General features: G+C 42.6%; 1 protein-coding gene across 1 annotated transcript in view; it reads left to right on the top strand.

The window, feature by feature from the left end:
• Positions 1-27,295, top strand: part of IMPG2 (interphotoreceptor matrix proteoglycan 2) — a 68,794-nt gene that overhangs the window by 28,969 nt on the left and 12,530 nt on the right. Inside the window, 8 exon segments of the mRNA XM_030205039.1 lie at positions 3,297-3,388; positions 4,539-4,697; positions 7,200-7,258; positions 12,832-13,085; positions 14,928-15,013; positions 18,390-18,651; positions 21,499-23,126; positions 26,748-26,967. Coding sequence (XP_030060899.1) covers positions 3,297-3,388; positions 4,539-4,697; positions 7,200-7,258; positions 12,832-13,085; positions 14,928-15,013; positions 18,390-18,651; positions 21,499-23,126; positions 26,748-26,967 — 2,760 coding nt within the window.

The following is a 27,295-nucleotide window of genomic DNA, read 5'->3' as shown; positions in this document are numbered from 1 at the left end:
AAACCCCTAGGTCCAGATCAGAGTTTGCTCACATGCCTGATTCAGAGGATGTGTAAATGTTAACACGGAAATTATTTTTGAAATCCAAGTGTCTTCACTTTGTAAAATGGTAAGTACATCAATATTTTAAAAGTCTGCTCACATCATGTACAAGTCACATGCCCTTGAAATGTATATGCTGCAGATACACAGTACATGTGTAAGTTGTGGCTTTTCTAAAATCGTTACACACACCTGTATGCTGTTTATACATGTAAACTAGCTTTTTATACATCAGTGCCATCTAACCATTCTAAAATGGCTTCCAGTGTAATAGAACTGAGGGAGGATGAAAGAGAACTGTCCAATGATAATACCAGTTATTAGCAATTGAGTTGTAACCACTAAAATGAAATGGGTTAATATTTGAACTCCATGTTGTTTAGAAAATGTATATATATATTCAGCACTGCTATACGTATAGTCAGCGGCATTGAATAAATGATCATTGAGCTACACATACGCCTCCCTAATTATAGAAAATTACGTGCCCAAATGTCTGACTAGAACTCAACTGCAGTTCTGGACCTGGGAGGGGAATTCATGTAACTGATTGCACCTTACTTGCTGGCACATATTGGCCATTGATGCTAATATTTTATAAAGAGAAGTCAGCGTCTACTTTTCTTTACTAAATAGGCTTGAAGTAGTTTACTTTTGCCTGCCTTAAGCTGGAAGCCTGGTTATAAAATTACTCTCACAGTCAGGGGTGGACTGACTGGTAGAACAATAGGCAGGGCCATGCCTAGGGTCTCTGGTGCCCCCCTGCAGACTATCAGTTGGCGCCCCCCCCCCCCCGGTGTGGCACAAGATGCAAAGGAAATAGGAGCTGAAAGATGGAGTGCATCTTTGTGGGATTGCTGAACAAATAGAGGGTTTACAACCACTTAGCTTTTCGTGCTTTCATGTTCACAAAATTAGTAATTAAATCTTTGATATCTAACTGGGCACATATATCATTCTCAATAGCAATCATGGCAAGGCTTACAAGCCTTTCTTGCAAAATACTTGATCGCAAATAATCCTATATAATAATTCTCACCTCCAACAGGATGTGCCTGGGACCGTGCCTTCCTCGGAGGTGGTCTGCTAGGCAGGCACGCACTGACGTCAGTGACAGCTGATACCAAAGCAAGGGGAGGAGTAGGGAAACACACGGAGTGTGTTTCCCTACTCCTCCCCCTGTGTTACAGCCCACTGCACCCCCCCTTCCGTGACCCAGTCGACCCCCCTTCTTGGCGAAAACCGTCCCCCGCCGCTGTCCAGTACCTGTGCTGACGGGGGACCCCAACCCCCGTCAGCTGAAGTCCTGTGCTGGCCTTCGCGCCGTTGCTTCTTCAATGATCTTTGGTTCAAGTTCCTCTGCGTGCGTCTGATGTCAGATGCACGCAGAGCAACTTGGACACAAAATCATTGAAGAAGCAATGCCTCAAAGGCCAGCACAGGACTTCGGCTGACGGGGGTTGGGGTCCCCCATCAGCACAGGTACTGGACGGCGGCGGGGGATGGTTTTCGCCGAGAAGGGGGGGTCGACTGGGTCGTGAAAAGGGGGGGTGAAAACGGAGGGACGACAGAGTCTGGAACAGCGAGGGAGGGAGGGTGGGGGATGGCCTTGCTAGCGCCCATTTCCTTCCCTTTTGAAACGGGCATTTTTTACTAGTTTTTTATGATTTTTAACTGTGAAAATGATCGCTCACCACTTGCCACACTGACAGGAATTGTCAGCAATATTCTTAGAAACAAATTGCTTTACATTGCAAAATAAGATAGCAGATGTAAATTCTCAAAGTGGAGATATTCCAAACACTAAAATGAAATAAAATGATTTTTCTCTACCTTTGTTGTCTGGTGACTTTCTTTTTCTGATCATTGATAAGTCTCTGACTCTAAAGTTTAGTAATTTCATTAAAGCAAAATATATTTTCACATATCACAGACTCTTCCCTATCCAAGGAGAATCTTTTATATAAAAACAAACACCAAAAAAAAAAAACAATCAGATTTTCACTTACCAGCTCTTCTACACTACGTCAGCTAAACTTCCTCTGAAACTACTGTTGGAACCATCAGCCAATGAAATGGCTTTTAGCTGTAGCTATCGGGTTACCTGATAATTATGCAAACATCATTGCAGTCATGCCCTCCTCTCGGTGTACAAGCTCAGAGAAAAAAAAACAAAAACTTTGAACCACTTACAGATTTTAACAATTACACTATTTAGTTTTTATTTCTCCCCAGTCTCACTTGCACACCTCCCTCAAAACCTGGCTGTTCTCTTTAATTTGAATGTTGTTCAAGCTCACCCTGAATGAGGAGTTTGTCCCACACCAAAGACATAAATAGCACTGGTTGTATTCTTTCAAACAACTTCAGCAGAGTCTGCCTGCCTCAGTGAGCACTGTGGTCGAAGAGGGGAGGGCAGGGGAGAGAGGAGAATCACAGCTTCAGGTAAAACATTTTGCAACTGAGCTGACCTCAGGAAACAGTAGGCACCCTCCAGAGGTCGGCGCCCCCCTGTGGTGCTTACCCCGCTTACCGTGTTAGCACGGCCCTGACAATAGGGCAGTCAGTGCCCGATAGCTTAAAATGGTAGGGGACCCACTCTTCCCTTGCTTCCATCTAAAGTAATCACTTTTGATATGTATTTAGGGGCCCATGGGCTTTTTGCCGAGGGCTCGAACACTGTCAATCTTCCCCTGCGTATAGTGCCTCTGATTATTCACTGATAGTCTACTTATATGTTTATCAGCCACTGCTTTTGAATATTAGGCCAAAATAGTACACTAAAAAGTAATGAGGTTATACATTATTCATGAAAATATCAAACATATAAATTGCAAGTGACCGACTCACTAGCAAATGCGCAGTAGAGACCGAACGCTGCGAGTTGTAGAAGTCCAAGCCCCACCTCCACCAGCAGTACTGCCCAATAGGGAGGAGGCATGGACATGGAAATCGGAGGAGGAGGGAGCAGGGAGGGAAGGAGGGGGCGGAACTGAGGGAAACAGACGCAGCAATGGAGATGGGGGGAGGGCAGGGGAGAGAGCAGGGTTGGTGGGGGGAGGCCAAGGCCATAGGAAAATAAAAAACTTGCCCGTTGTTACGGGCTTAACGGCTAGTAATATAATATACAAAGTATTGTACCTTAATATGTTATGTTAGCTTTGTATGTCTGTCCCTTTGTAGATGTTCTGCTTGGAATAGTATCTATATATCACACAGAAGATGATAATGTATGCTTTTCCTTCCTCTACTAGAAGCAGCTGCTAATGTCCTGCCCCCTCAGGGGACGTCTGTTAAGAACACTACGCTAAATAACATCAGCACACAGGAAGAAACAGAAAATAGTGTAAATGTTTTTTTTATTACATTATTTCTCTTCCTATAATCCAGGGTGTCTTTCTCTTTCCCAGCATGCACTCTGTTTCTTTTTGGTCTGGGACCTCCTGTTTTATCCTTTCCCTCCCTGAACGTTTTCTATGCTTTTCAACAAACAAAATCATGTTTAGAGATGGGAATTTATGTAATTTGTTGACTGAGAAAACCAGATTAAGACACGTGCTTTGTTTTAATTAGATCCTTGAAGCACAAGGACATAAAGCAATTCACTTGGAAAGTCAATGTGTTGGGAACTCATCATGACCCAGGACGTCTGCATCTGAATTCTAGATTACTATTCTTCCCGCTAACATTTGTACAACATTTCTGAAGTAGATGTGAAGTTGAATGACAGGAGGAAGGACATTTCTTTGAATGTATTTCTAATTTTCAGCCAGTGGTGTAGCCAGACCTATCATTTTGGGTGGGCCCACAGTTAAGACGGGTGAGCCTTTCAAAACTTCTCCCCTCCCCTTTGACCTGCATATCTCTCCCTCTCCTCCACCCTAGGATCCAGCATTTGCCCCTGCCCATGGCTTGACAACCCCCAATCTATCTCAGCATCTTCGCCAGTGCAGAAATGACACACCTCTGCTGCCTGCACCAGCCTCGCAGATTTCTGTCTGCTGCATCCTACCAGAGAAGAAACAGGAAGTGACATCAGCTAGTGCAGGATTCAGCAAAGGGAAGCCTGTGGAGCTGATGCAGGCAGCATTTGTGTGTTACTGCTGTGCTGGCGAAGATGCTGAGGTAGATTGTAGAGGCTGCTGAATTTGGGGGTGGGAAAGAGGAGAGTGAGATAGCGGCTGCTGAAATTTTTTGGTGGGCCATACAGGGTGGACCTGTACAGGCCCACCTGTAGCTATTCCATTGTTTTCAGCTAGCTTAGAATACCACTGGTATTTTTCCATATTGATATTTTAAAAATGTTGTTTAGTAGAAGTGGCTTTGCAGATCTTTGTTGCTAGTTATACAGTATCTTACTGTTCCTTGCTCAGCTCCTTTTATTGCACTAGCATCACAGATGGTGCTACATATGTATTCTAACTTTTACCTGGATTCTTTGTTATACCTGGATAACAACCAAAAATAATGCAAACCTGATTGTCGGTTTTTATTAGATCAACGAGATTGAGAAGATCATAGAGAAGCCCATGAAACCAATAGCAGAGCAGATGGTGGAGTTCAGCATTCATCTTGCTGAAGAAATGTATAGTGAAGGTCTAAGTGACCAGTCAACCAAACAGCACCAGAAACTCGCAGCACAGTTCATTTCTCAGGTTGTTTTTGATTTATTGTCTGAACTAGACCAAGATTTTTTCTTTAATTTTGAGTATTTTCATTAAACATTTTCATAACCACTTATATACAGTGAACATCAACAAGCAAAATCCCAGATGAGAAGGCCTACTTATCACTTTACAACCCCCTTTAGCGAAGAGACCAGTTTCATTATTCCAGCTCTCTGCCACTCCCTTTCTTACTTCCTCCTCCTTGTCCTTCATGGCAGTTCAAAAGGTATCCCATTTGGATCCAGATTTTCAAATATTTTATTGTAAATTGCTGTAAAAAGGATTTTAATTTTATTTTTTTAAATATCCTTCTGTTAATCACTGTCATGTCAGTTTTTGAATGGTTGTATATTAAATCAATACATTCAAAATTAAAATTCAAGTCAAACTTCTAAATAGCAAAGTAATGGCTAAAGAGGTTAATAATAGGCCCATACCTGCTATATGGGTTGAGCAAATGCTTAAAGTAAAATGTTCAGAACATGAAGCACTGGAGACAGCTGATGCTTCTTAGATGATTAAGAAAATATTGAACAGTTTATTTACCAAAAATGTATATAGGTGCCTGCACTGAAAATCCATGTATAGTTTTAATGGATAGATAAATGTATAAAGATAGGCCTGCTATTTAACCATTGTCACTTAGATTGATAACGTCTGAGTTCAGTGACTGCATTTTTGCTGCCCTTCATCCACTCAAAACCACTCCTCCTTCTGTTAACATGCTTCTTATTCAAAAGAGATGGGTACAAGGACGGGCAGCACTAACTGTGTTATAGACCGAGTGGAGAGCATTGATGAATGGGCGGGGGGGGGGGGGGGAGGAAAAAGGGGGTGAGAGATGTCTGGAAGGGAGGGGTGGATGAGAAAGTAAAAGGAGGGAGGGGTGGATGATTAAAGAATGAAGCTGTAAAAAGGGATTTGGGAAGAGAGGGATGGAGGGGAAAAATGAAGGAGAGAAATTATGGTATATTGGAAGCAAGTGATAAGGAAGGGAGAAAATTAGAAATGAAGAGACTGATAGAAGATAAAGGAGGAATGGAGGAGACTAAATGAAGGAAGAGCATAGTGGTAAAGGAGAAGAACGGTTAAAGGGTCATAGATTTGATATACTGCCTTTTCTGTGGGTATAACCAAAGCGATTTACATGTACTATGAAGGAAGAATAGAAAAGAGATGAGGGAAGAGGGGTGGTATGTGTGTGTGAGAAATTTGTGAGAATGGATGGGTGGGAGCAAGTTATATTTGAACGAAAGGTAATGGACTGAAGTATGTATGTGATAGCATTGGGGAAGAATGTATGAAGAGGAGAAAGTAAAGTGTCTAAGAGAAGAGATCAGAGTGGCAAATATCATGAGATGGGATATGGAGAAAATAAGTAAAAAGAAAATAAAAAGCATGATATGTAGCTGCAAAAGGTGGCCTCCAAAGCTACACCAGGACGTATTTTTTTAAGGAAAGGGTGGTGGAGACATAAACAATGATGGAATTCAACAACATGTGGGATAGACACAGAGGATCTATAAATGGCAAGAGGATAGAAATCAAGCACAGAACATGGCTCAACACAGTAGTGAAATGACTTTTTTCCATTTATAAGAAGGCATGGGAGGAGATGGGGATAATCTGCATGGAACGTCAGTTATAACCCTAAATGCAAAGTATGGAGGGTAACTTGCATGGAGTGGCAGTTACAACTCTAACCACTTCACTGGGCAGACTGGATGGGCCATCAACTGCCATCATTTACTGTGTTACTATGACAAAATAAATGGGATTTGGAAAAGCGATCAACAAGAGAATAAAAGGAGAGCAAGAAAGAAACTTCTAAAAAAAAGCTTGAGAGAAAAAAGTGGATAAGAGAAGAACAAAACTGAGAAGTCAGAGTGGAGGGGAAAGATAGGAAATTAAATAAGGAAGAGATTAAAAATGAAAATGCAAAGGATAAATAAAACCCATGAGAAACTGAAGTCGCATCAGGAAGAAGAAACATGAAAAGGATGAAGATAAGGAAAATAAATGAGCAAGAAATAGAAAGGTTTCAAATTTTTTTTTTGAAAAATATTATTTTACGTTATAGGATAAATTGGAAAACCAGAAATATCAGGCAATGGTGGTCTTAAGGTTGTTGAGGTCCTTGACAAGTAATTTTTGGCCTCTTAGAGGATAAGAGTAAGGATAAGGGCAATGGGATTTGATATACTGGATTAATTGTGATGGTCTATAAATAAGTCATAAGTTAGTGTTATAACGGCTGGTGTAATAGTTGCAATGCTGTCTTGTCATTACTTGTGCTCAGTTACTAGGGGTGGGGCTACTGCAGGGGCAGGACCCCCAGTGATTACAACCTACCCCATCCCCCCCAAAGGAAGGCCTTATACCATACAATTAGTACAGACAACGTTTTTCTAGAAAAAAAAAACATTGCCCACCCACACATCCATTCCATATTTATCTGATATATTGTACATCTTTGTGGTTGATTTGCAGGTGCAAAGTGTATTTCAAGAACTTCCTGGGTACAAGAAGATTCATGTAATAGAATTTAGGTATATATTTAAAATCTCTATTAAAAAATAATTTCATGGGAAATGCCTGGTTAAGTCCGTACAGTCCACTGGGGGCGACTGGAATTGCATGAGTTCATTACATTTATATATCTGCCAGGAGCACATAGATGAGTCCTGGGGATACTGCATTAAATGGTCCATTAGTGCAAACCAGGTTGGTCGTTATTATGTCTCCCCATGGGTTCAGAACAGGAGAATCCCTTCTGATGATAATTCTCTTCATTCCCATCTTGGACAGAAATGAATCAATGTGGGTCTTTATATGCCACATCTGGTTTCCAGAATGTTGTAATAGCCACAAAATGAAAATAATGATTAAAAAACAAGAAATAAATGTATTTGTTAAGTGGGAAAGCCAAATGAAGAGAAATGCCTGGTTTTGAGCTGGGCCCTGCTGGCATAGGTCACACAGAAAATCAATAGCAGAGAGGAATCTATGTCATGTGTCAGGAATTCATCTGACTCATAGCCCTGTACTCAAAGCACCAGTCCACGTCTCCTCTCCGAAGACAGAGGAAGATGATGACAGCCACCAATTATGGAAAATAAATCTGCAGTGGAACTTTGATCTAAAGCAGGAGTGATGAACTCAAGCCATGGAGTTTCCACAAATAGGGCTGGCCTTCACACAATATACACAGTGAATATTTATGAGATAAATTTGCATGTATTTGATCCATGAACCAGTTAATTCACATAATTTTCTAATCTGTTTGTGACACTTCAGGATTGAAGTTGTCTCTCCTTGGTTTAAAACAGGGGTTCTCAACCCAATCCCTTAGATACAACAAACAGGTCAGGTTTTCAGGATACCCATAATGAATATTCATGAGGTAAATTTGCATGCATTACCTGCACTGTATTCAGATCTATCTTATGCATATTTATTGTGTGTATCCTGAAAACTTGACTGGTTAGGTATGTTCCGAGGACTGGGTTGAGAACCCCTGGTGTAATCATGATCTTCAAGGGATTCAGTGAATCCCCCAACCTGACCAGACCTAATTGCCTTTTTTCCCTTAAGTTTTGTGCCATGGTCCACTTACCTTTTGCCAGTTCCCTTATGTTTTGTGGGGGAAGAGGTTTTATGTTAGGTTCGCTGAACCCCTCTTGTTACTTTTAAAGGGCCACTGAGGGGGTGGGAAGTTTTAAATTGGGGCTGCTGAGATCTTATTGTTGTTTATAATGGAGTAGTAGGTATTATGCTGAGGCCACTATTTACTGAATCCCTTACTTTAAAAGGGGGCAAGTCTAGAACTGGCGCTTCCATTTAGGCGCACCAAGGACGCATGATGAAAACTTATTCTATAACTACATCTGGGCACCCAGATTTTGTAACAGAATACCAGCATAAAGTGTTATCAGCACACCTTACGTTTACATAGATCTGCCTTAATTGAAGTTGTGTAAAAGTGTTAGGGACGCAGTATTCTATACATTACATAACACTATGCCATTTACAGAATAGCACTTAGGCGTCCTGCAAGCTCTTAATGTGGGTAAGTGTACACCTACTTGCATAAGTGCTAGTATTCTGTAAATTTGCCCACACATGCGGTTTGTAAATGCAGGTGCCCAGTTTTAGAATAGCCCTTTAAATGTCACTACATGCAGGGGTGTAGCCCAAGACAATCTGCCACCTGAGGAAAGAAATAAGCTGCCACCCCTGCTCCTACGCTTCTGCCGCCACCCTCCGCCCTTCCTTCCCCAACCCCAAAATTACCTTTCCTTGATTTTCAAATGAAAGTAGTGGCAGCAACTCCCATAGGCTGCCCTGACGCCAGTCCAGGCCCCTTCTCTGTACTGCAGATGGCCTGCCTCTGTGACTTAATTTCCTGTTTCCTCGGAGGCGGGCCGGACCGGCGGGGGGGGGGGGGGGGGGCAGCCTATGGGAATCGCTGCCACAGCCTTCTTTTGAAAATGAAGAAAAGAAAAAGTTAATTTTATGGAAAGGGGTTGGGGAGGGAAGGGTGGGGGGCGATGCTGCCTCAAAAGAGTGCAGGCGGCCTAATAGAAGGGCTGCCACTGACTGCATGCCACTGAGCAACACAGAGTAGAAGGTGACTCATGACACTGAAGATAGGAGTAACAGATGAAAATTTCTTTATTGAGGCACCAAAGTTAGACCTGACAAGGGTCTGTGTTTCAGCGGACTGGTTGCCTGCTTTAGGGGTCACAGAACTTCTGAAGCCACTGCACTGTAGATGGCTCTTGTTATAATATATGTGTTTATGAACACCAATGACACTGCCAAAGGAGGGCAAAATCGCCAAGCAATAACTAGGATCAAAGCAACACCCTCTACTCTGTGTTTCACCTTGTTTCTCCGTAGAGGTTTCTTCCTGTTTTCCTGTGGATACTGCATGCCACTGCCCATAGGGATACTCTAGGAGACCAGCAGGAAGGTTGAATCATGTTGGTATATATGGCTTGGTTTAAGCTACTGCCTTTCCTAAAACAATAGCAAGATGGTGTACATCAAGTAGTAAGAATATGGAAAGGAATGCCACTGTAATGAAGGAAAGCAAAAGTAGCAGAAATTTAGAAGCTAGAAAGAATAGCAAGGAACACTTGTGGTTTGCAAAATCCTAACATGAAACCTTTTTGTTTTTTTAAAGGCCTCCACAGGAGAAAGAAAGGTAGGAGAAAATGCACTCACTACATACTTTGTAAGGCACTGCAAGTTGTCAAGAGTTTTACTCACAGCTAGGAAAAAGCCTACTGATATACAGAACTATAAGAATCTCAGTAAACTTAAATCCCTCCCTGCAAATATGTAAAATATATATTCTGATTGTACGTGCTTCATTGTCTCAGTAAATGTTCTGATATGGCACCCAATAATGTGGAAATGACCACTGTTGATTTCAAAACTAAGGGCCATGTTTACTAAATGTTAGGTGCGGTAACAGGAGGTGGCATGTGCAGACTGTAGTCATGATCATAAGAATAACATAATCACAAAAATGGTTAGTTAGCACATGCAAATGTAACTGGGAAGCAAAGCCAGTGCTGGGCAGACTTCTATGGTCTTTGCCCTGATCTTGCCTGGACAGATTCAGCTTCAGTAGCTGGAGAACTGTCATGATCCCAGGCTTTAAACAACAGTCACAAACTCTGGAACAACGTGAGCCCTTGGCCTACTGTCATTGAGCAGCAGCAGGAGGCAAACCCCCCCAAGCAGGACTGGACTAACAAGCTTGGCTTGGCTGGAACCGGATGCTGGGACGGACTTGGCTTGACTGGAACAGGATTCAGGATTTTCAAACAAGCTTGGCAGGAACAGAAGTCAGGATACTGGAACAGGATTCAGGATACTCAAACAAGCTTGGCAGGAACAGAAGCTGAAAGCAAACAGGGTAGAGACAAGCAGGAAGGGGACTGGAACTGAAGACAAACAGGGCAGACACAAGCAGGACACAAAGCTGACCCACACAGACAAACAACAGAACTAAGGCTGAAGCTAAGGTAGAGGGGACTAGACCAAGCAAGGCAGACTAGGCAGGACACAAAGCTGACCCACACAGACAAACAACAGAACTAAGGCTGAAGCTAAGGTAGAGGGGACTAGACCAAGCAAGGCAGACTAGGCAGGACACAAAGCTGACTCACCCAGACAAACAACAGAACTAAGGCTGAAGCTAAGGAAGAGGGGACTAGATCGAGCAAGGCAGACTATGCAGGACACAAAGCTGACCCACACAGACAAACAACAGAACAATGGCTGAAGGCTGAACATAGCACAAAAACAGACCAAGAAGGACAGAAGCAGAAGTGCACACAGGCACCCTAAACAAGGAATCAAGACAGAAGTGCCCACGGGCACACAGGCTATGAACAAAGCAACAAGAAATCAAGGCAGAAGTGCCCACAGGCACACAGACTAGAACAAGGCAGAAATGCTACACTGCACAAGGACTAACCCGGAGACCTTTGGCATTGCAATGAATGAAAGTGCACCACTTCCTTATAAACAGGACAGAGGCAGGAAATACACACTGAACACCAAAGTGAGGCTTGAAACACAGAGGAAGTGGAAACCCTACGGGACAGAGGCAGGAAATACACACTGAACACCAAAGTGAGGCTTGAAACACAGAGGAAGTGGAAACTCTACGGGACAGAGGCAGGAAATACACACTGAACACCAAAGTGAGGCTTGAAACATACAGGATAGAAACCCTACAGACAGTAGCCAGCACAGCAGCTGACCATCGGGACATATGGTGAGTCAGAGAGGGATCACGACCACAGTCGTGACAAGAACAAGGCCAGTGCTGGGCAGCTTTCTATATATTGTATATATATTTTATTCCTTCTTTTAGGAGTTTTATCTTTATGTAATGTGTATGTATGCTCATTTGTTTCACTCATTCTTTGTAGACTCCAGAGGCAGACACTTTAGCCAAAACACGATGCAGTGTCAAGTCATCATTTTAACATCTTTTAATTTATGGAATAAAGTGTATATGACTTCTTTTGTCTCCCTGGTATCATTGGAAGAGCTCTGTTGATCACGCTACTTCTCCTTTGGACCTGTTTAGTTTGTAGTGAATCTTGTTCCTCCACTTCGCTTCTAACATTATGCCCAACCATTTGCACCAACTGAAACATGGTGCAAGTGTACGTGTCTAAATTGGCCGCGTACCCCCCTTATTCTATAACAACACATGTAAATGCTAGAAATACCTCCATTCCATCCATGACCCTCCCATTTCTGCACCCCCTTGTTTTACTTGCACATAAAATTTAGGTGCATAAATTCCAATTAAATCTAATTAGTGCCAATAATTGCTTCTTAAAAAGCCAATTATTGGAGCTAATTAGCTTGTTGTTCAGTTAAATTGAACATGAAAATTGGGTGCATGCCCAAATTTGCGTGCACAATTTTTGGCGACTTTTATAGAATTAGGAGGTATGCGCATAACTGTCATTAGTATTTTATAAACTGCATGCACAGAACCTATCGTGGGTAACTACAAGGGGGTGTGGGCCATGGGAGGGTCAGGGGAATGCCTAGCAGTAGTGCATGCCAATTATAGATTACAAGCATTTATGTACCTAACAGGTGTGAGCATTTACACCAGCCATTGATCTAGCATAAGTGCTTGCGCCTAAAGTTAGGCATGTAAATGCAGACTTACACTAGTATTACTATAACGGCAGTTCTATGTGCAATTGCCAATATAGAATTCATGCTTAGAGCATTTTATCCCAGTGCCTAACTTTAGGCATCCTTTTGAGAATTACCTCCTTTACTACTTTTCATGTGTTCATTTCTGATCCACTAGTAACATTAAAATAAATACTAGTGAGGGTTATAAAGAGTGTGGCCAAAGATATCTCAGGTGCATGTAACAGTATTTATCCAGATATTTCATAATCTGGTAGATTTTCGGCAGTGTATCCACTATTGTATTTTTTGTGATTCAGCCATTTAATAAGCACAGTGATTACGTCATGACTGACTGCATGATCATAAGATCTTTGGGAATATTAACTGCATGTTATTGGGGAAAATCTAAAACTGACTTCCACTGTGTTCTTTCCAGGGATGGTGTGGAAGTTCACTATGCTGTGATCTTTGATGGTGATGCTGAAACCATCAGCAATGCCACCTTAGACTTGATCAACCTTCATTCAAATAAGGTAGAAGTCAACAACTTCATGGAGGGGGAGGATCATCCCACTGCTATTTACACAATCAATGACTTCAGAAGTTATATTACAGATGCCTTGTTCAAGAAGACCTTAGTGGGAAATATCACAATGACTTTGGATCCTCAATCTCTTCAACTCATCACTGGTTTGTACCTAGAAGTCTTGTAAAAAACTTAGGTACTATATCATGAACAAGCAAAAATCTAATACCAGATGCCACCAGTAGGGCACAAGTTTGTGGTCTCTGTGGCTTTTAGGATACTGGTTCTACATGCAGGTCTCAGTTCCAGTGGTGTAGCCAAGGGTGGACTTGGGTGGGCCCAGGCCCACCAGTAGCAGCACACCTATGATGTGGCCAGCAGAGATTCCCAAGCTGAAAACTCACAACAACTGTCCCTCCTGCATACCTTATAAATAGCAGATCTTTGCCTGCAGGAAGCAGCGTCTGATACATACTGCTTACACCGGCCCCACAGCCTTCCCTCTGATGTATTCCCGCCTATGCGGAAACAGGAAGCTGTATCAGTGGGAAGGATGTGGGGCCTAAATGAGTAGTGTGTATTAGTTGCTCCTCACTGAAAATCTGAAATTTAAAAGGTGTGCAGGGGAGGAGGGATATTTGAGAAACCATATGGCATACAGGCGAGAGGAGAGACCAAATCACCTATGAGATGGGGTGGGGTTCTTTTGCCCACCCATCTTCCGCCCAGGCCCACCCAAAATTGGGTGTCTGGCTACGCCTCTGCTCAGTTCTACAGAGTTTTTGATCTGGGTAAATAGTCAAATATCTGCAGATACTCAGGCCATTGCACTTTGATTTTTCTGCTAATTATAAAGTGATGTTTGGACTGGCTCAGGGTATGTTTGCTTATTCCATGGAGGTTTATTCCTGTGTATAAGTTTCTTTTTGCACGTCTCCAAATTTCACAGACTAGAGGCCATAACAAGTTATGTGAGTGATGTAGCATAAACATGACTTTTAAGTGCTGCTGTTTTGGTGCGACTGCTTGAGCATGGCCATTTGGATGTAACCATTTGGGCACCTTTACACAATGGCACTGGACTTTTGGGTGTCAAAATGGCAGTGTCTAAAAGTTCTGCTTTGTGGAAAGTTTCACGGGAAGTCCTGCTTCATGGAGAGTTTCATGGGTACTGCCCTAAGAGCCCCAGCAGGGGACAGTAGCTAACCCCAAGAGCCCTGACAATCTGCTCCTTCCTCTCTTACCTGCACACAATGGCTGCCGTCTCCGACAGAGAGCTCGGTACCCTGGGTCAGGTAGGACCAGAATGGATTAGAGTCCCTCAGTGCTTGGATGGTGGTAGAATGAAAGTCATTGCTACCTACCTGACAATTTATCTTTCCCTCCCCAACTCACCCCAGCAGTACATTTCCTTCATCCTTTCCTTCTGTAACTCCTTGAGCACCTGATTCTGCTGTCCGAGCACGGCCAGACCCAGGGTACCAAGCACCCTGCTGGAGAAGGTGGCTTCGCTCAGAGTGCCCTTTACAGAATACTAGCTTAGTGTGGATTTCGTGCCTAACTTTGGACACCAGCCTTTATGCCTGGCAAAACCTTGTAAATGCTGGCACCCAATTTCTATCAGTTGGTTGCAGAAATTATAGTATTCTATAACATTGCACCTAACTTCTGGGAATGTCCACGGATCGCTCATGCCCCTCCCATGGCCATGCCTCTTTTGTGGCCACGCCCCTTTGGAGTTGTGTGCTATAAATGTACGGGCCAACTTTATAGAATAGCATCTAGGGAAGATGTGTGTGTAACTTCAAATTGACATCAATTATTGATTGTTGATGCCTCATTAACTAATTAAGATGTGTGCGCATCTGCCCTGGGTGTCCAAGTGTACATGCCCAACTTTGGGCAACCTATATAGAACCCACGGGGGAAAGTAGACAAAATGTACTGTCAGGAGAAAGCAGGTACAGTAAAGAATGCATGATTGTAAATTGCTCTTATATTGCCAGTTAAAGAAGTTTTATCTTCTATTCCGGAAGAGGAGAGCCTGGTAACTGGAAAATCAAGACTTCATGGGCCTTCAGCATCTGATGTGGTAAGTAGATTTAAACACCACAGGGATAATTATTTTATAAAGATTTTTCTGCATACCTGTTTTACACACAGAAAAGGCCTTTAATAAAACTGTGCAGTGTTAAACTTGCAATTAAGTACATGTGGCAACAAAATGATATATATTATACAAGTGGCAGGGTTCTAGCTATGGGTGATCCAGGGGTGCAGATGAGATGCATGCATATATTTTATAAAGTACATCAGTGCACATACCCGTCTACCCCATCTTTCAGTCATGTGTGAATGTGTATGTTGGCATTTGCATAGGCACTAATATTGCCTTTTTAAAATAAGCTTAACATAGACACCTTGGATTTCTCATATAGCCATCTTGTTAAAAAATCAGGCACCATGTATGTGGCATCTTTTGCAAACAGATGGACATGTAGGAAGTAGACAAGGGCTTTTCAATTGTTTTCTTTTTCTTTTATTAAACATTTCACATTACAAAATCAAGAATGTGTTTAAAAAGAAATCATTCTAAAGAACAAAAAAAAAAAAAAAAAAATCAAAATCTCACATATAGGCTACCAAAAAGAAAGGGGTTCCAAAATATGAAAAACAATGAGCAAAGCAGACTAAGAAAATTCCAAAGAACACTATAAGGACCCTGTTTACAAAGGCGTGCTTGCGTTTTTAGTGCGTGCTAAAAATTAGTGCATGCTGACCATGTAGACACCCATAATATTATGGGCATCTACATGGTTAGCATGTGATAATTTTTAGTGCACCTTTGTAAACAGGGCCCTAAACCTATCTAGCATCCTTATTGGTCCTGTCTGTTTGTCCTGATTTAGATTGTAAGCTCTTTTTCTTCATGTTCAATTGTGAAGCACTGCGTACGACTGGTAGCGCTATAGAAATGATTTATAGTAGTAGTAGTAGTAGCATCTTTATATATGTAGGAAACCAGTTAATCATCATGGCTCACTATACTGATTCAACCTTAGGTCATCTTCTTAGAAAATTCACAGTTAACTAGGGTCAAAGAAAACAGTTCACACAGGCAATAGACAAGGGCTTTTCTTGATTAAATACATAGTAATATAGAGACAGCATGTAAGAACTGCTTGGCTTGCCGGTTTCCCCGTCTAAGAATATATTGCAGCCTTGCTTCTATTTCATGTTGGTTGACCCTTGCCTTCTCTTCTTAGGAACTTGTTGCTGTTATAAGGCCATTCTTTTCTCCCCATTTTGGCCCTCTAATATTTCATATGATTGAGCAAATACTTAGGGCTCCCCATCCTTATCTCTTCTACCTGCTACGCCCCCATCTTCCCTTATCACTGCACTCTGTCTCAAATAAATGATTAAAAATAGGCCTTTCTGTCTTCCCTACTCTACATTGCTTTCTCTCTGTATACGAATTTCCTACCCCTGGTTAAAAGGTCAAGCTGTAGAAGTCCTTGATGACTTTATGAAGGTAATTAAGGAGTGGAGGAGTGGCCTGGTGGTTAGGGTGGTGGACTTTGGTCCTGAGGAACTGAGTTCCATTCCCACCTCAGGCACAAGCAGCTCCTTGTGACTCTGGGCAAGTCACTTAACCCTCCATTGCCCCATGTAAGCCGCATTGAGCCTGCCATGAGTGGGAAAGTGCAGGGTACAAATGTAATAAAAATAAAGAATTATATAAGGCATGGTGACAGCCTATTCTGTAATGGTATCAGGGTGTCCAGATTCTGTTATAGCATACTAGCGTAACCCAGTACCTGCACATCTTACATTTAGGCATCAGCAATTCCACCATCTGTCCCATACCTGTTTGGATCCTAGGATAGATGATGTTGGGAATAGGGGTGGGGATTTTGGATTATATTTAGGTACAGCAGGTATTTCCTGTTCCTATGGGACTTTATGATCTACATTTGTACATGAAGCAATGGACAGTTAAGTGACTTGCTTAAGATTATAAGGAGTGTCCGTGGGATTTGAATTCTGGTTTCCCTGGCTCTCAGCTCACTGCTTTAATCATTAAACTACTCCTTCACTTCCAAAGCCAAGTAGTAGTAGCAATGGGAAAGGAGGTGGATGACCTGAAACTTGGTAGGGTACATAAGTAAACTTTAACAAGTGCATTGTCTACCTTTGTGATGTGGTAAGGGCTGCTGAGCTAACATAACACAAATAGGAAGGAATAAACTGAGTAAGACAAATGAACAATTGACAAATGTGTGAAGTTATGATTTATTTTTCCTATTTCTTCTGGGTTTCTTAAGATGAAAGCTCCCTAACCTTTAATGGAAGAAGCAACTAACTTGCTAGTCACACTCACACAAGGACTAACACCGGCTGCCTATACTGCAGGGGTGTAGCCAGACCTCGCCGGGAGGGGGGGCCAGAGCCCAGGGTGGGGGGGGGGCACTGTTTAGCTGCCGACCCCCCCCCCCGCCCGCCCGCCGCCTCTGCCGCCACTTTGGACCCCCTGCCGACGACCCTCTTGAACCCCTCCTCCCGCCATCAACACGCCCCCACTGCCGCCCGCCCGCCCCACCGCCGCATCAGGTACCTTGTTTGCTGGCGGGGGTCCCCAAACCCCGCCAGCCGAAGATTGTTCTTCAGCGCCGGAGTAGACTCCGGCACCTTCGTTCAACGAAGTTCATTGTCTGATCAGCTGTTTCTGACGCCTTACGTCCTGCATGGGGCTACATGCATGGTGCAGGACGTAAGGCGTCAGAAACAGCTGATCAGACAACGAACTTCGTTGAACGAAGGCACCGGAGTCTCTCTCCAGTGCTGAAGAAGACTTTTCGGCTGGCAGGGTTTGGGGACCCCCGCCAGCAAACAAGGTACCTGATGTGGTGGCGGGGCGGGCGGCGAAGGCGGGGGAGGGTTGATGGCAGAAGGGGGGGTTCAAGAGGGTCGTTGGCAGGGGCCAGGGCCGAATCTCCGGGGCCCAGGCCCCCCAGGCCCCACGTAGCTACGCCACTGCTATACTGTAACAAGAGCTGCTTACTCACTCCTACCCTAGCTGAGATCATATTGATGCACCTCTCTGACTTCATGTGCAGTTTTCTTTAAATTAATCCCCTTATTTTCTAACTCCTGTTATTCTATGTGTTCCTCCTTTGCTTATACCCTATGATATCTATTAAGATGTTTTATTTCGTATTGTGTTGACATTAGCATACTATGCCATACTATGGACTTATATTTGAATATTTTTACTGCTGTAACTGTCTATTGCCTATGTTCAACTTATTCTTGCTGTATACTGCCTTGGGTAAATTTCTTTAAAAAGGCAGTAAATAAATCCAAATAAATAAATGTGGTGGGGGTTAAAGTATTGAGAGAAAGCTCTTTGAGAAGTACTCTTCCCATGCTTTCCTTCTAATATATATTTTGACTTTCTGTTTCAGAGCAATGGTCATCAAGCTGAGTGGCTTCCAACTTCTCAACCAGCTATTAATAGTATCCTGCCACTTGATATTACCAAGAAACCGACCAATGAAATCGTGCTACAACCAGAAAAACCTCTGACTGCAGAAGCTGGCCTTACGTCAGCACCTGATTTACTAATCCTAGAGGAAAGTTCTCCAACCTCTGCCAGCCCTTCAACAGTATTGCAGATCCAAACGTTTGGCACCAATCAATGGCTTTCCAACTCAGTCTCATTTGAAGGTGATAAATGTCTTCACTTGTTAATAGGCTATTTAAATTTATCACGCAATATAACCTCCTAAATGGAAAATTATTACTGTTAATGTGTGTCTAGTATAAATATTTCAGTAAAAAGGCTAAGACAATAGCAAAAGAGCTTTAGCATTTTTAAAGGATGGTGGGTACTTATACTACTTGCTGTTTTCTGTATTTAAATTTGACCTGGAGAAACTGGTGATTCACCTGCAATCTGGTTCTATGTGATTAAGAGCCACTGAATATTAGCGATTGGACCGGCCAGTACTATTTAACCAGATAGGACCCTCTCCTGCAAGGTTATGAATATCAGGGCCCTATGTTTTTAGCATAAAAAAAGAACTAATGGAACACCTCTAAGAGTTAGTATCTATGAGGGTAATTTTATAACTCCCTGCACTGGTGAAAGAACATGTATACTTTTTACCCTGCAGACTTTGCAGGGTGAAAAGTATATGTATACTTTCAGTATGAAAATTATCCTGCTAATTTTTCTAAATAAAAATACATGCACACTGGTGCATTGGTGGGACATAGGCAGGGCTTCTACTTACGCACATAACTTACAGAATATTGTAAGTTATATGCATCCCTGCTGCATTTAGGCATTCGCACTACAGCAGCTCTATGGCTTCCGTTAAGTGTTGGCATCTAAATATTGGCTGTGTCAATACCAGGTTACTAGTATTCTTTTTTTGTTTTTGACCATTTATTTATAATATCCAAGGAAAAAAGAAACCATACAACTCTGAACAGTAAGATCAGCCAATACAGAATCCTACATATTTTTAAAACCCTCCCTATCTCCCATCCCCTCCCCCTTATGCCCAAGAGAACAGAAACAAATTAACTGGAAGGGTAAATTAAAGAGAGTACAGTCTTTTAGGGTACATGTATCCCCTAAGCCGAGTGAGTGGTGACTGCACAAAGGTCAAGATGGAGCAGAGTCTCTCAAGTGCACGATGTCTTTCCCATTTTTCATAAGCATTCCCGTCATTGCAGTCAGTTTAGACAAAAGATAGACATAATCCAATTTTGGCACCACTTTCTTTAAGGGAGGGACCTGAGGGTGTTTCCACGCTGCCGTCAACATCAGACGGCTCGATGTAAACATTCGCTATCAATTTCCACAGAGAAGATCGTGCCTCAGGAACTGCATGTTTAACAAGCAATAGTCTATAGCAGGGGATCGTGCAATCCTGTAATATCTTTGTCTAAGCCTAAGATCTCCTCTCAAAATTTCTGCACCTTAGGGCATTGCCACCAAATATGGTGGAAGGTACCTGTCAGCAATCGTTGTCTAGGTATGGTCCTGGGTCCAGTTCACAGAGGCAGTGGGTTCATAGAGGCAGTGGGTTCCCAAAGAATACACAATCCACACGGGTTTGGATATATATATAGAAAGTATAGCCCTTGATCAACTGCATTTTAATCATATACTGACTTTAGCATAACCCTACTCTGTAAGCCACATTGAGCCTGCAAAAAGGTGGGATAATGTGGGGTACAAATGCAATAAATAAATAATAAATAAATATATAGGCTCACAGCACTTAGTACAGGTAACTATTACAATGTTGTATCTGTGTGTGTGTGGGTTTAGATGGGAATCAATGAGAGAAAGGTAAGAATGGAGGGGTGGGGGTGCAGAGAAAGAGAGAAGCCTTGAGGTAGGGCTGAAGGTGTGTGTGTGCAGAGAAAGAACCTAAGAAAGCAGAGCCACGTGCTCTGAGTAGGGCTGAAGGAGAAAAGGGGGGGGGGGGGAGGGCAGTGCCAGGGGCCCAGAGCCATGTGCTTCTCCTTTATATACCTCAGGAACAGAAAGGGATCAAATAACCTCTTTCCTTCCCAGCCAAACTCCAGTTTATTTATTTATTTATTTAGATAGTTAATTTCCTGATGCAAGGAAGGTGACCATTTTCACAGGTTCTACTCTTTGAAGTCCCCAGTTTTGGAGCCTCTCTGTCTCGCTTTCTTTTGATCTCAGAGAGCCCTGCTCCCAGATGCCCAGAGAGGACACAGGTATGCTAATCAGGGGTAATTTGAGAAACAAAAGGGCTAGCAGGCCTTCCTTTCTTTGACATTTTGCCTTCCAAGCTACATACAATCATCTCCTACTTTATAGTAAAAGACATACCCCCCCCCCCCCCCCAATATTCAAAAGTATTTAACCGGCCAGCATAGGAGCCAGCTCTGTGGGTGCTGTGGGTGCTTGAGCACCCCCAATATTGAGCAAACTCTTTGATTGTGTCCAGGGAGGGGTAATTTTCACTGGGTTTAGCACCCCCAATCATTGTAAAAAGTTGGCCCTATGCTGGCCAGGAACGACTCCTGGCTAAATAGCATTTAAGTGCCAAACTGGGAATATCAGCAGGAGATAGCTGGTTAGACATGGATATTCAGTGCCAAACTGGCTATTTTGAGTGGTCTAAATAGGCCAAACAAATAGCAGGCCTATCTTTGACTGCTAAAAAGTTAACTGGTTAGCACTGGATATCGGCATAACCGGTTAACTTTTTAGTGGCCAAAATAAACCCGGATATTCAATACCAGTCACTGGATACAGCCCGACATTGAATATCCGGGTTTAATGCCAGTGGCGGACAGCAAATGCGCTGCCCGCCTTTGGCTGACTATCAGGCCCATAGTATCCCCTGGAGTCAACTTAGCAATGATAACTTCTACACTGCTCCTGGTTGCTGCCTCAGCACTAGGGCCTGCTAGAGGTGCCAAGGGGCCTGGTCTTTTTGAAAGCTCATTGGTCAACAATGGGTGAGAGGTCTGAAAATTCTGAGTCACTCATTACTGAAAATGCTGTTTTCCAAACTGCAGGGCTTGGTTTTCCTTCGCAAGGGGCAAGTTCCTTAACAGACCTTGACTTCAGTGCAGAAGAAGGCACATTTGTTTTAAATGAAAATCTGTCACCTGATATGAAGCCTGGAAGAGATGCCTTATTTGATGGTGGATCTGGTTCAGGATTTGATCATTCAGGACAAGAGATGGACTCAAACCTATGGCCAAGGGCTCTATCAACCCTGGAGCCAGTTTCATATTCCACGCCTAACAGATGGCTTGAGGATAATATGTTCATACAGAATATGGATGAAGAGAACACCAACAGAATGAGCATAGATTATATTGTTGATTCAGTTAATTTCAGTGTTAATACTCAACAAGAAGAGTTATTGGATACTACTGGAGAAGAATTCAAAGGAAAGGCTGAAGCCTTTGATAGATTCATTATAACAGAGCATACATCAAGCAGACCTATCTTTACAGAGACTACAAGTGAACAAGTGCCCATGCTTTTGACACAAGAGCCATTAAATGTTGAACTGTCATTGCAAACTGATGCATCTGAAGATATGGATGATGATTCACTAACTGAGCCATCCGTTATACTGAGGCCCACACTGCAGTCTTTATTTTTTAGTATTTTAAAAGAAGAACTCTCTACCTCAATGGATAAAATAGGGCTTGAATTAAACAAAACAAGAGAATCTTTTTGGGAGAAACAACATAGAAGTTCATCTGCTATGTATCCAACAGCTAATGGGGCATCAAGTACAGAAGACTTTTCCAACTCAGATAAACGAACAGATCATACAAACATTCATTTAATTGTAGACAAAACACATCAGAGCATAGACACTTCGGAAAAACCATTCATTGAAATTTTTACCAATTATCATCAAACTTTAGACTCTCAGTTTACAGCTCAAGAGGTTACTGGTTCTTCAGTTGTCAGGCCACACAGTAGTGAACCTACAGAAAGTACCATCAATCTCCTTGAGAAAGTGACAGATCAAGATAAGCTACTATCAGCAGTAACATCTATAACCAGGAAAGCTACTAAAGTTGTAGAATTACTTACTACAGCCCAACAAGCTAGTATACACCTTGAAGTAACCAACAAAGTTCCTAATGTAGTTCAGTTGACCACTGGTTCAGAAGACATCATGCAACAATATAGTATAATTCGTGATGCTATTTCTGTAAATGATGTTAACAGTACTATGAAGTCTGTGACTACCACAATAGGGAATGCCAAACAAGACCAAACCAGTTGGGATTCAAACAGAGTAGACCACCATGATCAATTTTCCAAAGTTACTTTCCTTCATTCTACAGAATTGATTCCCCCTGTTATCTTGGTGAAAGAGGATGAAGAAGTAGTAATAATGGGTGTACAGGACATTGCAGTAGAGCTGGATCAAAAGGGTACCATATTCTATGGCCCTGGGATGAACCAGGAGGAAAAAAGAATGACTGACGAAAATGCCCATTCCACAGATATGGCAGGAATAATTTTATCTTCTCAGGAATATGACACAAATGTCACTGGACGTGCTCTAGTGGTGTTCTTTAGTCTTCGGGTTACCAACATGATGTTTTCAGAGGACCTGTTTAATAAGAATTCCCCAGAATACAAAGCCTTGGAGCAACGTTTTCTGGAACTGGTAAGTCAGCTTAGACCAAAATCCTATATGTTATCAGTGGTTAGTAATGTATGTATAGGGAATGCTTATTTACCATTTCAATAGTACTAAGACTACAGGACATGCCATGAAGCTATAGGTAGCACTTTTAAGAATAATCAGAGGAAATAGTTTTTTTACTCAATACATAATTAAGCTATGAATTTTTTTTTGCTAGAAGATGTGATGAAAGTAGTTAATATATCTGGTTTAACAAACAGTTTAGACAAGTTTCTGGAAGAAGAATTCATAAACCAATATTAGTTTGGTAGACTTGAGGAAGTCACTGCTTATCTGAGGGTTTAATAAGGAATAGATCTGTCCTTGGGATCCTGCCAGGTATTTGAGACCTGATTTGGCAACTATTGGAAACAAGATTCTGGTCTTGATGGACCTCTTGTCTGACTTCCTCCTAGCATTACATTTCTTATGCTCCTATGAGTCACATAAGTTTTGTGTTTTTTTTCTTTAAACATTGAGAAGCGTTTAAAATCCCAGTGCCTACACTCTTTATTCATGCTTTTTTGGAGCAGAAGTTGAATGGTATATTTTTCATTGGGGTACCCACTTATGGCCCTAGAGATAAGCCTCCCCCACCTTTTGGGTTGCCCACAATGACATAAACTAAGATCAGTCAGTAAGATGCAGGTTCTTTAATACATCTAAACCAAACAGCATATAACATAAACTTTGTCATAAAAGTCCATTGCACATATTCCTACAACCTCGTACTTAATTCTGCCTGACCTTGCTCAAACTCACAATCCAGGCCAGGTTTTCCTACTGGCCATATACAGCACAACTCACTTTACAAACAAGAAATCAATGGGATCTTTTCCCCATATCTATATAAATAATTCCCACCTCCAACGTTCTGAAGCTCACTCCGTGGCAGTGAAGCCCTGAAGCTCTGTAGTGTTCGTAACCTCTCAGCACCACTCATACAGCCGCCCTCAGCCCCGCCCCTGCACAATATGTCACTCGCTACGCAGCCCTGCTTCATGCCACACAGCCACTCACAGCACCCCTCTCACTCACTGCCGTTCCAGCCAACCCACCAGCAGCCAATGAAAGCCGTACGCTAAGATTTCGGGTGATAGAACGAGCATGCTGCAGCTCCAAGAGGGGGGGAAGGGGGGTCCTGGAACTGCAATACGGGGGGAAGGGGGTCCTGGAAATTGAAGGGGAGGGGGGGAATGGGGCCCTGGAACTCGAAGGGGAGGGGTGCCCTGGAACTCTGAGCACAGGGAGGGAGGCAGGTAGGGGGGCATGGAACTCGGAGGGAGTGAGGGAGGGGTGCCGTGGAACTCTACGGGGAGGGGTGCCTGACGACAGACAGAGGGACGGAGGGAGGTAGGGAGGGGGCCCTGGAACCTTGCTGGCGCCCGTTTAATTGCTAACAGAAACGGGCCTTTTTCTCTAGTTATTTATAATAAAGAGTAAATCACATTCCTTTTCAACCATCCAAGTAGCTATGGGGTATTTCTTATTAACTGACTCTTCCCCTTTTTGTGCTATCTTACAAACTCAGGGTTAAACACCATTTCTTTTCAGTCTTTAAATTATCTACAGGGGTTTGGCTTTTCCACTAGCCCTTCCCTCACTAAGCTATCTAGACCAAGGCATTCTTTGTGCCCTTGTTCCTACAGACTCCCATACAACATCAGACCCCTCTCCCTTTTTCATACTATTCAGGAAAGCAAACACAAAGAACTGTCTTGGAAATTACCCTAACTCGTGGAGCTCCTCTGAGTTAAGTGGAACTTAACCCCCAACACTTAGCTCCTTATCCCTGTTACAGCTTGAACCCTACTGTCCTATCCACTGGACTGGTTCCTAGCCTCAAGGAATCCTGCTCCCTCATCCCAGGCACTGAACCTTTGCTTCAGTAACCTACTGGAGCACTGCTCCTTCTTTGCCTATCTCCAGGCTGAGGTTTCTTTTGCAGAACAGAATTACCGACCCTGGTTTCCACCCCTTACTGGGAAGAATTTCCCTTTCCCCACTCCAGGAATGGCTGTGAGCTGACAGGATTAAACCTTTCCCTGCCCTCTAACCTTAGAGAACCCTCTCCCTCTCTAGAACCCCGGAGTGCTGCTCTTCCCCTTGGGTGTGTCCCTCTCTCTCAAAAACTAATAACCTTCCTTTTAAATTCACCTTTCACATTCCAGGAAGGCACTGCTAATTAGCCCAGCTGGAAGCCTGATGGGTCAGTTGGTTTAAGTCCCCCCCCCCCCCCCCATCTCTGAGCACAACCCTCCTGGATTCGGAATGCATAGTCCTCCGGGAATTGTAATCAAACCTCTTTTAAAGGGACAAAAAAAAAAAATACCTAAACTTGAAAAGAGTATTTTCCCTTTCTATGTCCACTTTTCTGACCACGTGCATAGCGGCCTCCAAGCTACATGCTGCAATGGCCATCACTATTCCCTCCCAAGGGAGCTATGTGTTTTTTATTAGGACCATATTGTGCTTCAAAAGCTGCATTATAGCTTGAGAAAATGAGATTGTTAATGAATTGGACCATATATTTAGTTCCAGAAACCTATTGATCACTTTCTCATGTTACACTTTTAGATCTGATGGTGTGAGACTGGAGAGTGATATCTGCCACTGGCTGATGCCAGTGAAGGGGTAGTGATGGGGAACAGGTAGCATGATGGAAAGAATACTTATTCTCCAAACATCCCGAAAGTTGAAAATATGTTGTACCTCTTACCAGCACTGTATAAACACAGTGTGGCAAACTTTCCCAATTGTTCTTAGATAAAATACTCATGAATGGCCTGTAGGGGATGTGGGGCCATGTGTAGAGGTTTATACATTGAGGGGACCTTATTTGTATAAGTAAACAGGAACTGAAAAGGGGGGCCATTTGCAAAAAGAAAGTCACTCAATGGTAAGGTGGCTCTGAAAATATAGATTTGGTAGTACTTGCCCTTGAAAAAGAGACCAGTCCCTCACTTTACCAATTTCCTCACAACAGTATTCTACACTAGAACAGGAAGAAATACTCAAAGGTCAGTTAGAAAAAAAGCTCCTTCTGGGAATAATATTATGTGACTTTGGCATGTAGAACAGCCTTTCACATTTTCACTTATATAATTGCTTAAAAGTAAGCACTCAGAAAACTTATCACCCACTTTTATGTGACATATATATATATTGGGGAGCAAGGAATGGTCGGAGTGGGGGCAGAATTGTCATTCCTGTATTTTTTAAATTATGTACATGTGCACTGATTCCTAGGAGAACATACACCACAAAGTTACCCCTGCCTCAAAGCTCAAGAGCTTTTGGGTTACCTTTTTTTTATAAAGGCACCTAGGTGCTTGTGCTGCCTATATAAATTAGGTGCAACACATGCCCCTATGTGCCTTTCCTGCCTAGACATCCTGCCAGAAAAATTACTCATCCTGTGCAGAGGGACAGCTTGAAATATGACAACTGCAACCTAAAAGCCTGAAGTTCCAAGCTGAAAATAATCAGTTATAGAATCCACCAGGGATAATATAATCCAACGTAAATGATGGTGTCTTTAGTTCTGCACTGCTTCACTCCCCCTGTTCATATGCTTTCGTTGTTTTTTCCATGTTGAAAAAGCTGGTTCCCTACCTGCAGTTCAATCTAACAGGCTTCCAGAACTTGGAAATTCTGAACTTCAGGAATGGCAGTATTGTAGTTAACAGTCGAATGAAGTTTGAAAGGCCGGTGCCACGTAATGTCACCAACGCTGTGTATATCATCCTGGAGGATTTCTGTAACACAGTCTACCGAACCATGAACCTTGCCATTGATAAACATTCCCTAGATGTGGAAGCAGGTAATGCTTTAATAGTAGAACTGAAACATAATGTGCAGTGGGAGTGGGGAAGGAAAGAGGAGTACACATGGGTATGGTTACCATACTTCATCCTTTGCAAAACTTTATTAGGTTGTACAGCACAGATGTTTTATTCCCATTTTGCCTCTTAGCTCTTTACCCTTTTATTGATTTTTGCCAGTATTTAGAGCTTTAAATTAGGTCATTTGTTTCTTATAATGATAAAAGGCATGTGGTGTTAACTTGTACCTATACCATGTTGTGACATATTAATGTAGTAGATCTCGTGGTGGGATGAGGGTTTGCAACAGAGGATATGGTATACAAG

The sequence above is a fragment of the Microcaecilia unicolor genome, chromosome 5 (genome assembly GCF_901765095.1).
Source record: "Microcaecilia unicolor chromosome 5, aMicUni1.1, whole genome shotgun sequence".
Lineage (NCBI taxonomy): Eukaryota > Metazoa > Chordata > Amphibia > Gymnophiona > Siphonopidae > Microcaecilia > Microcaecilia unicolor.
This window is presented reverse-complemented; position numbering and strand designations above follow the sequence as displayed.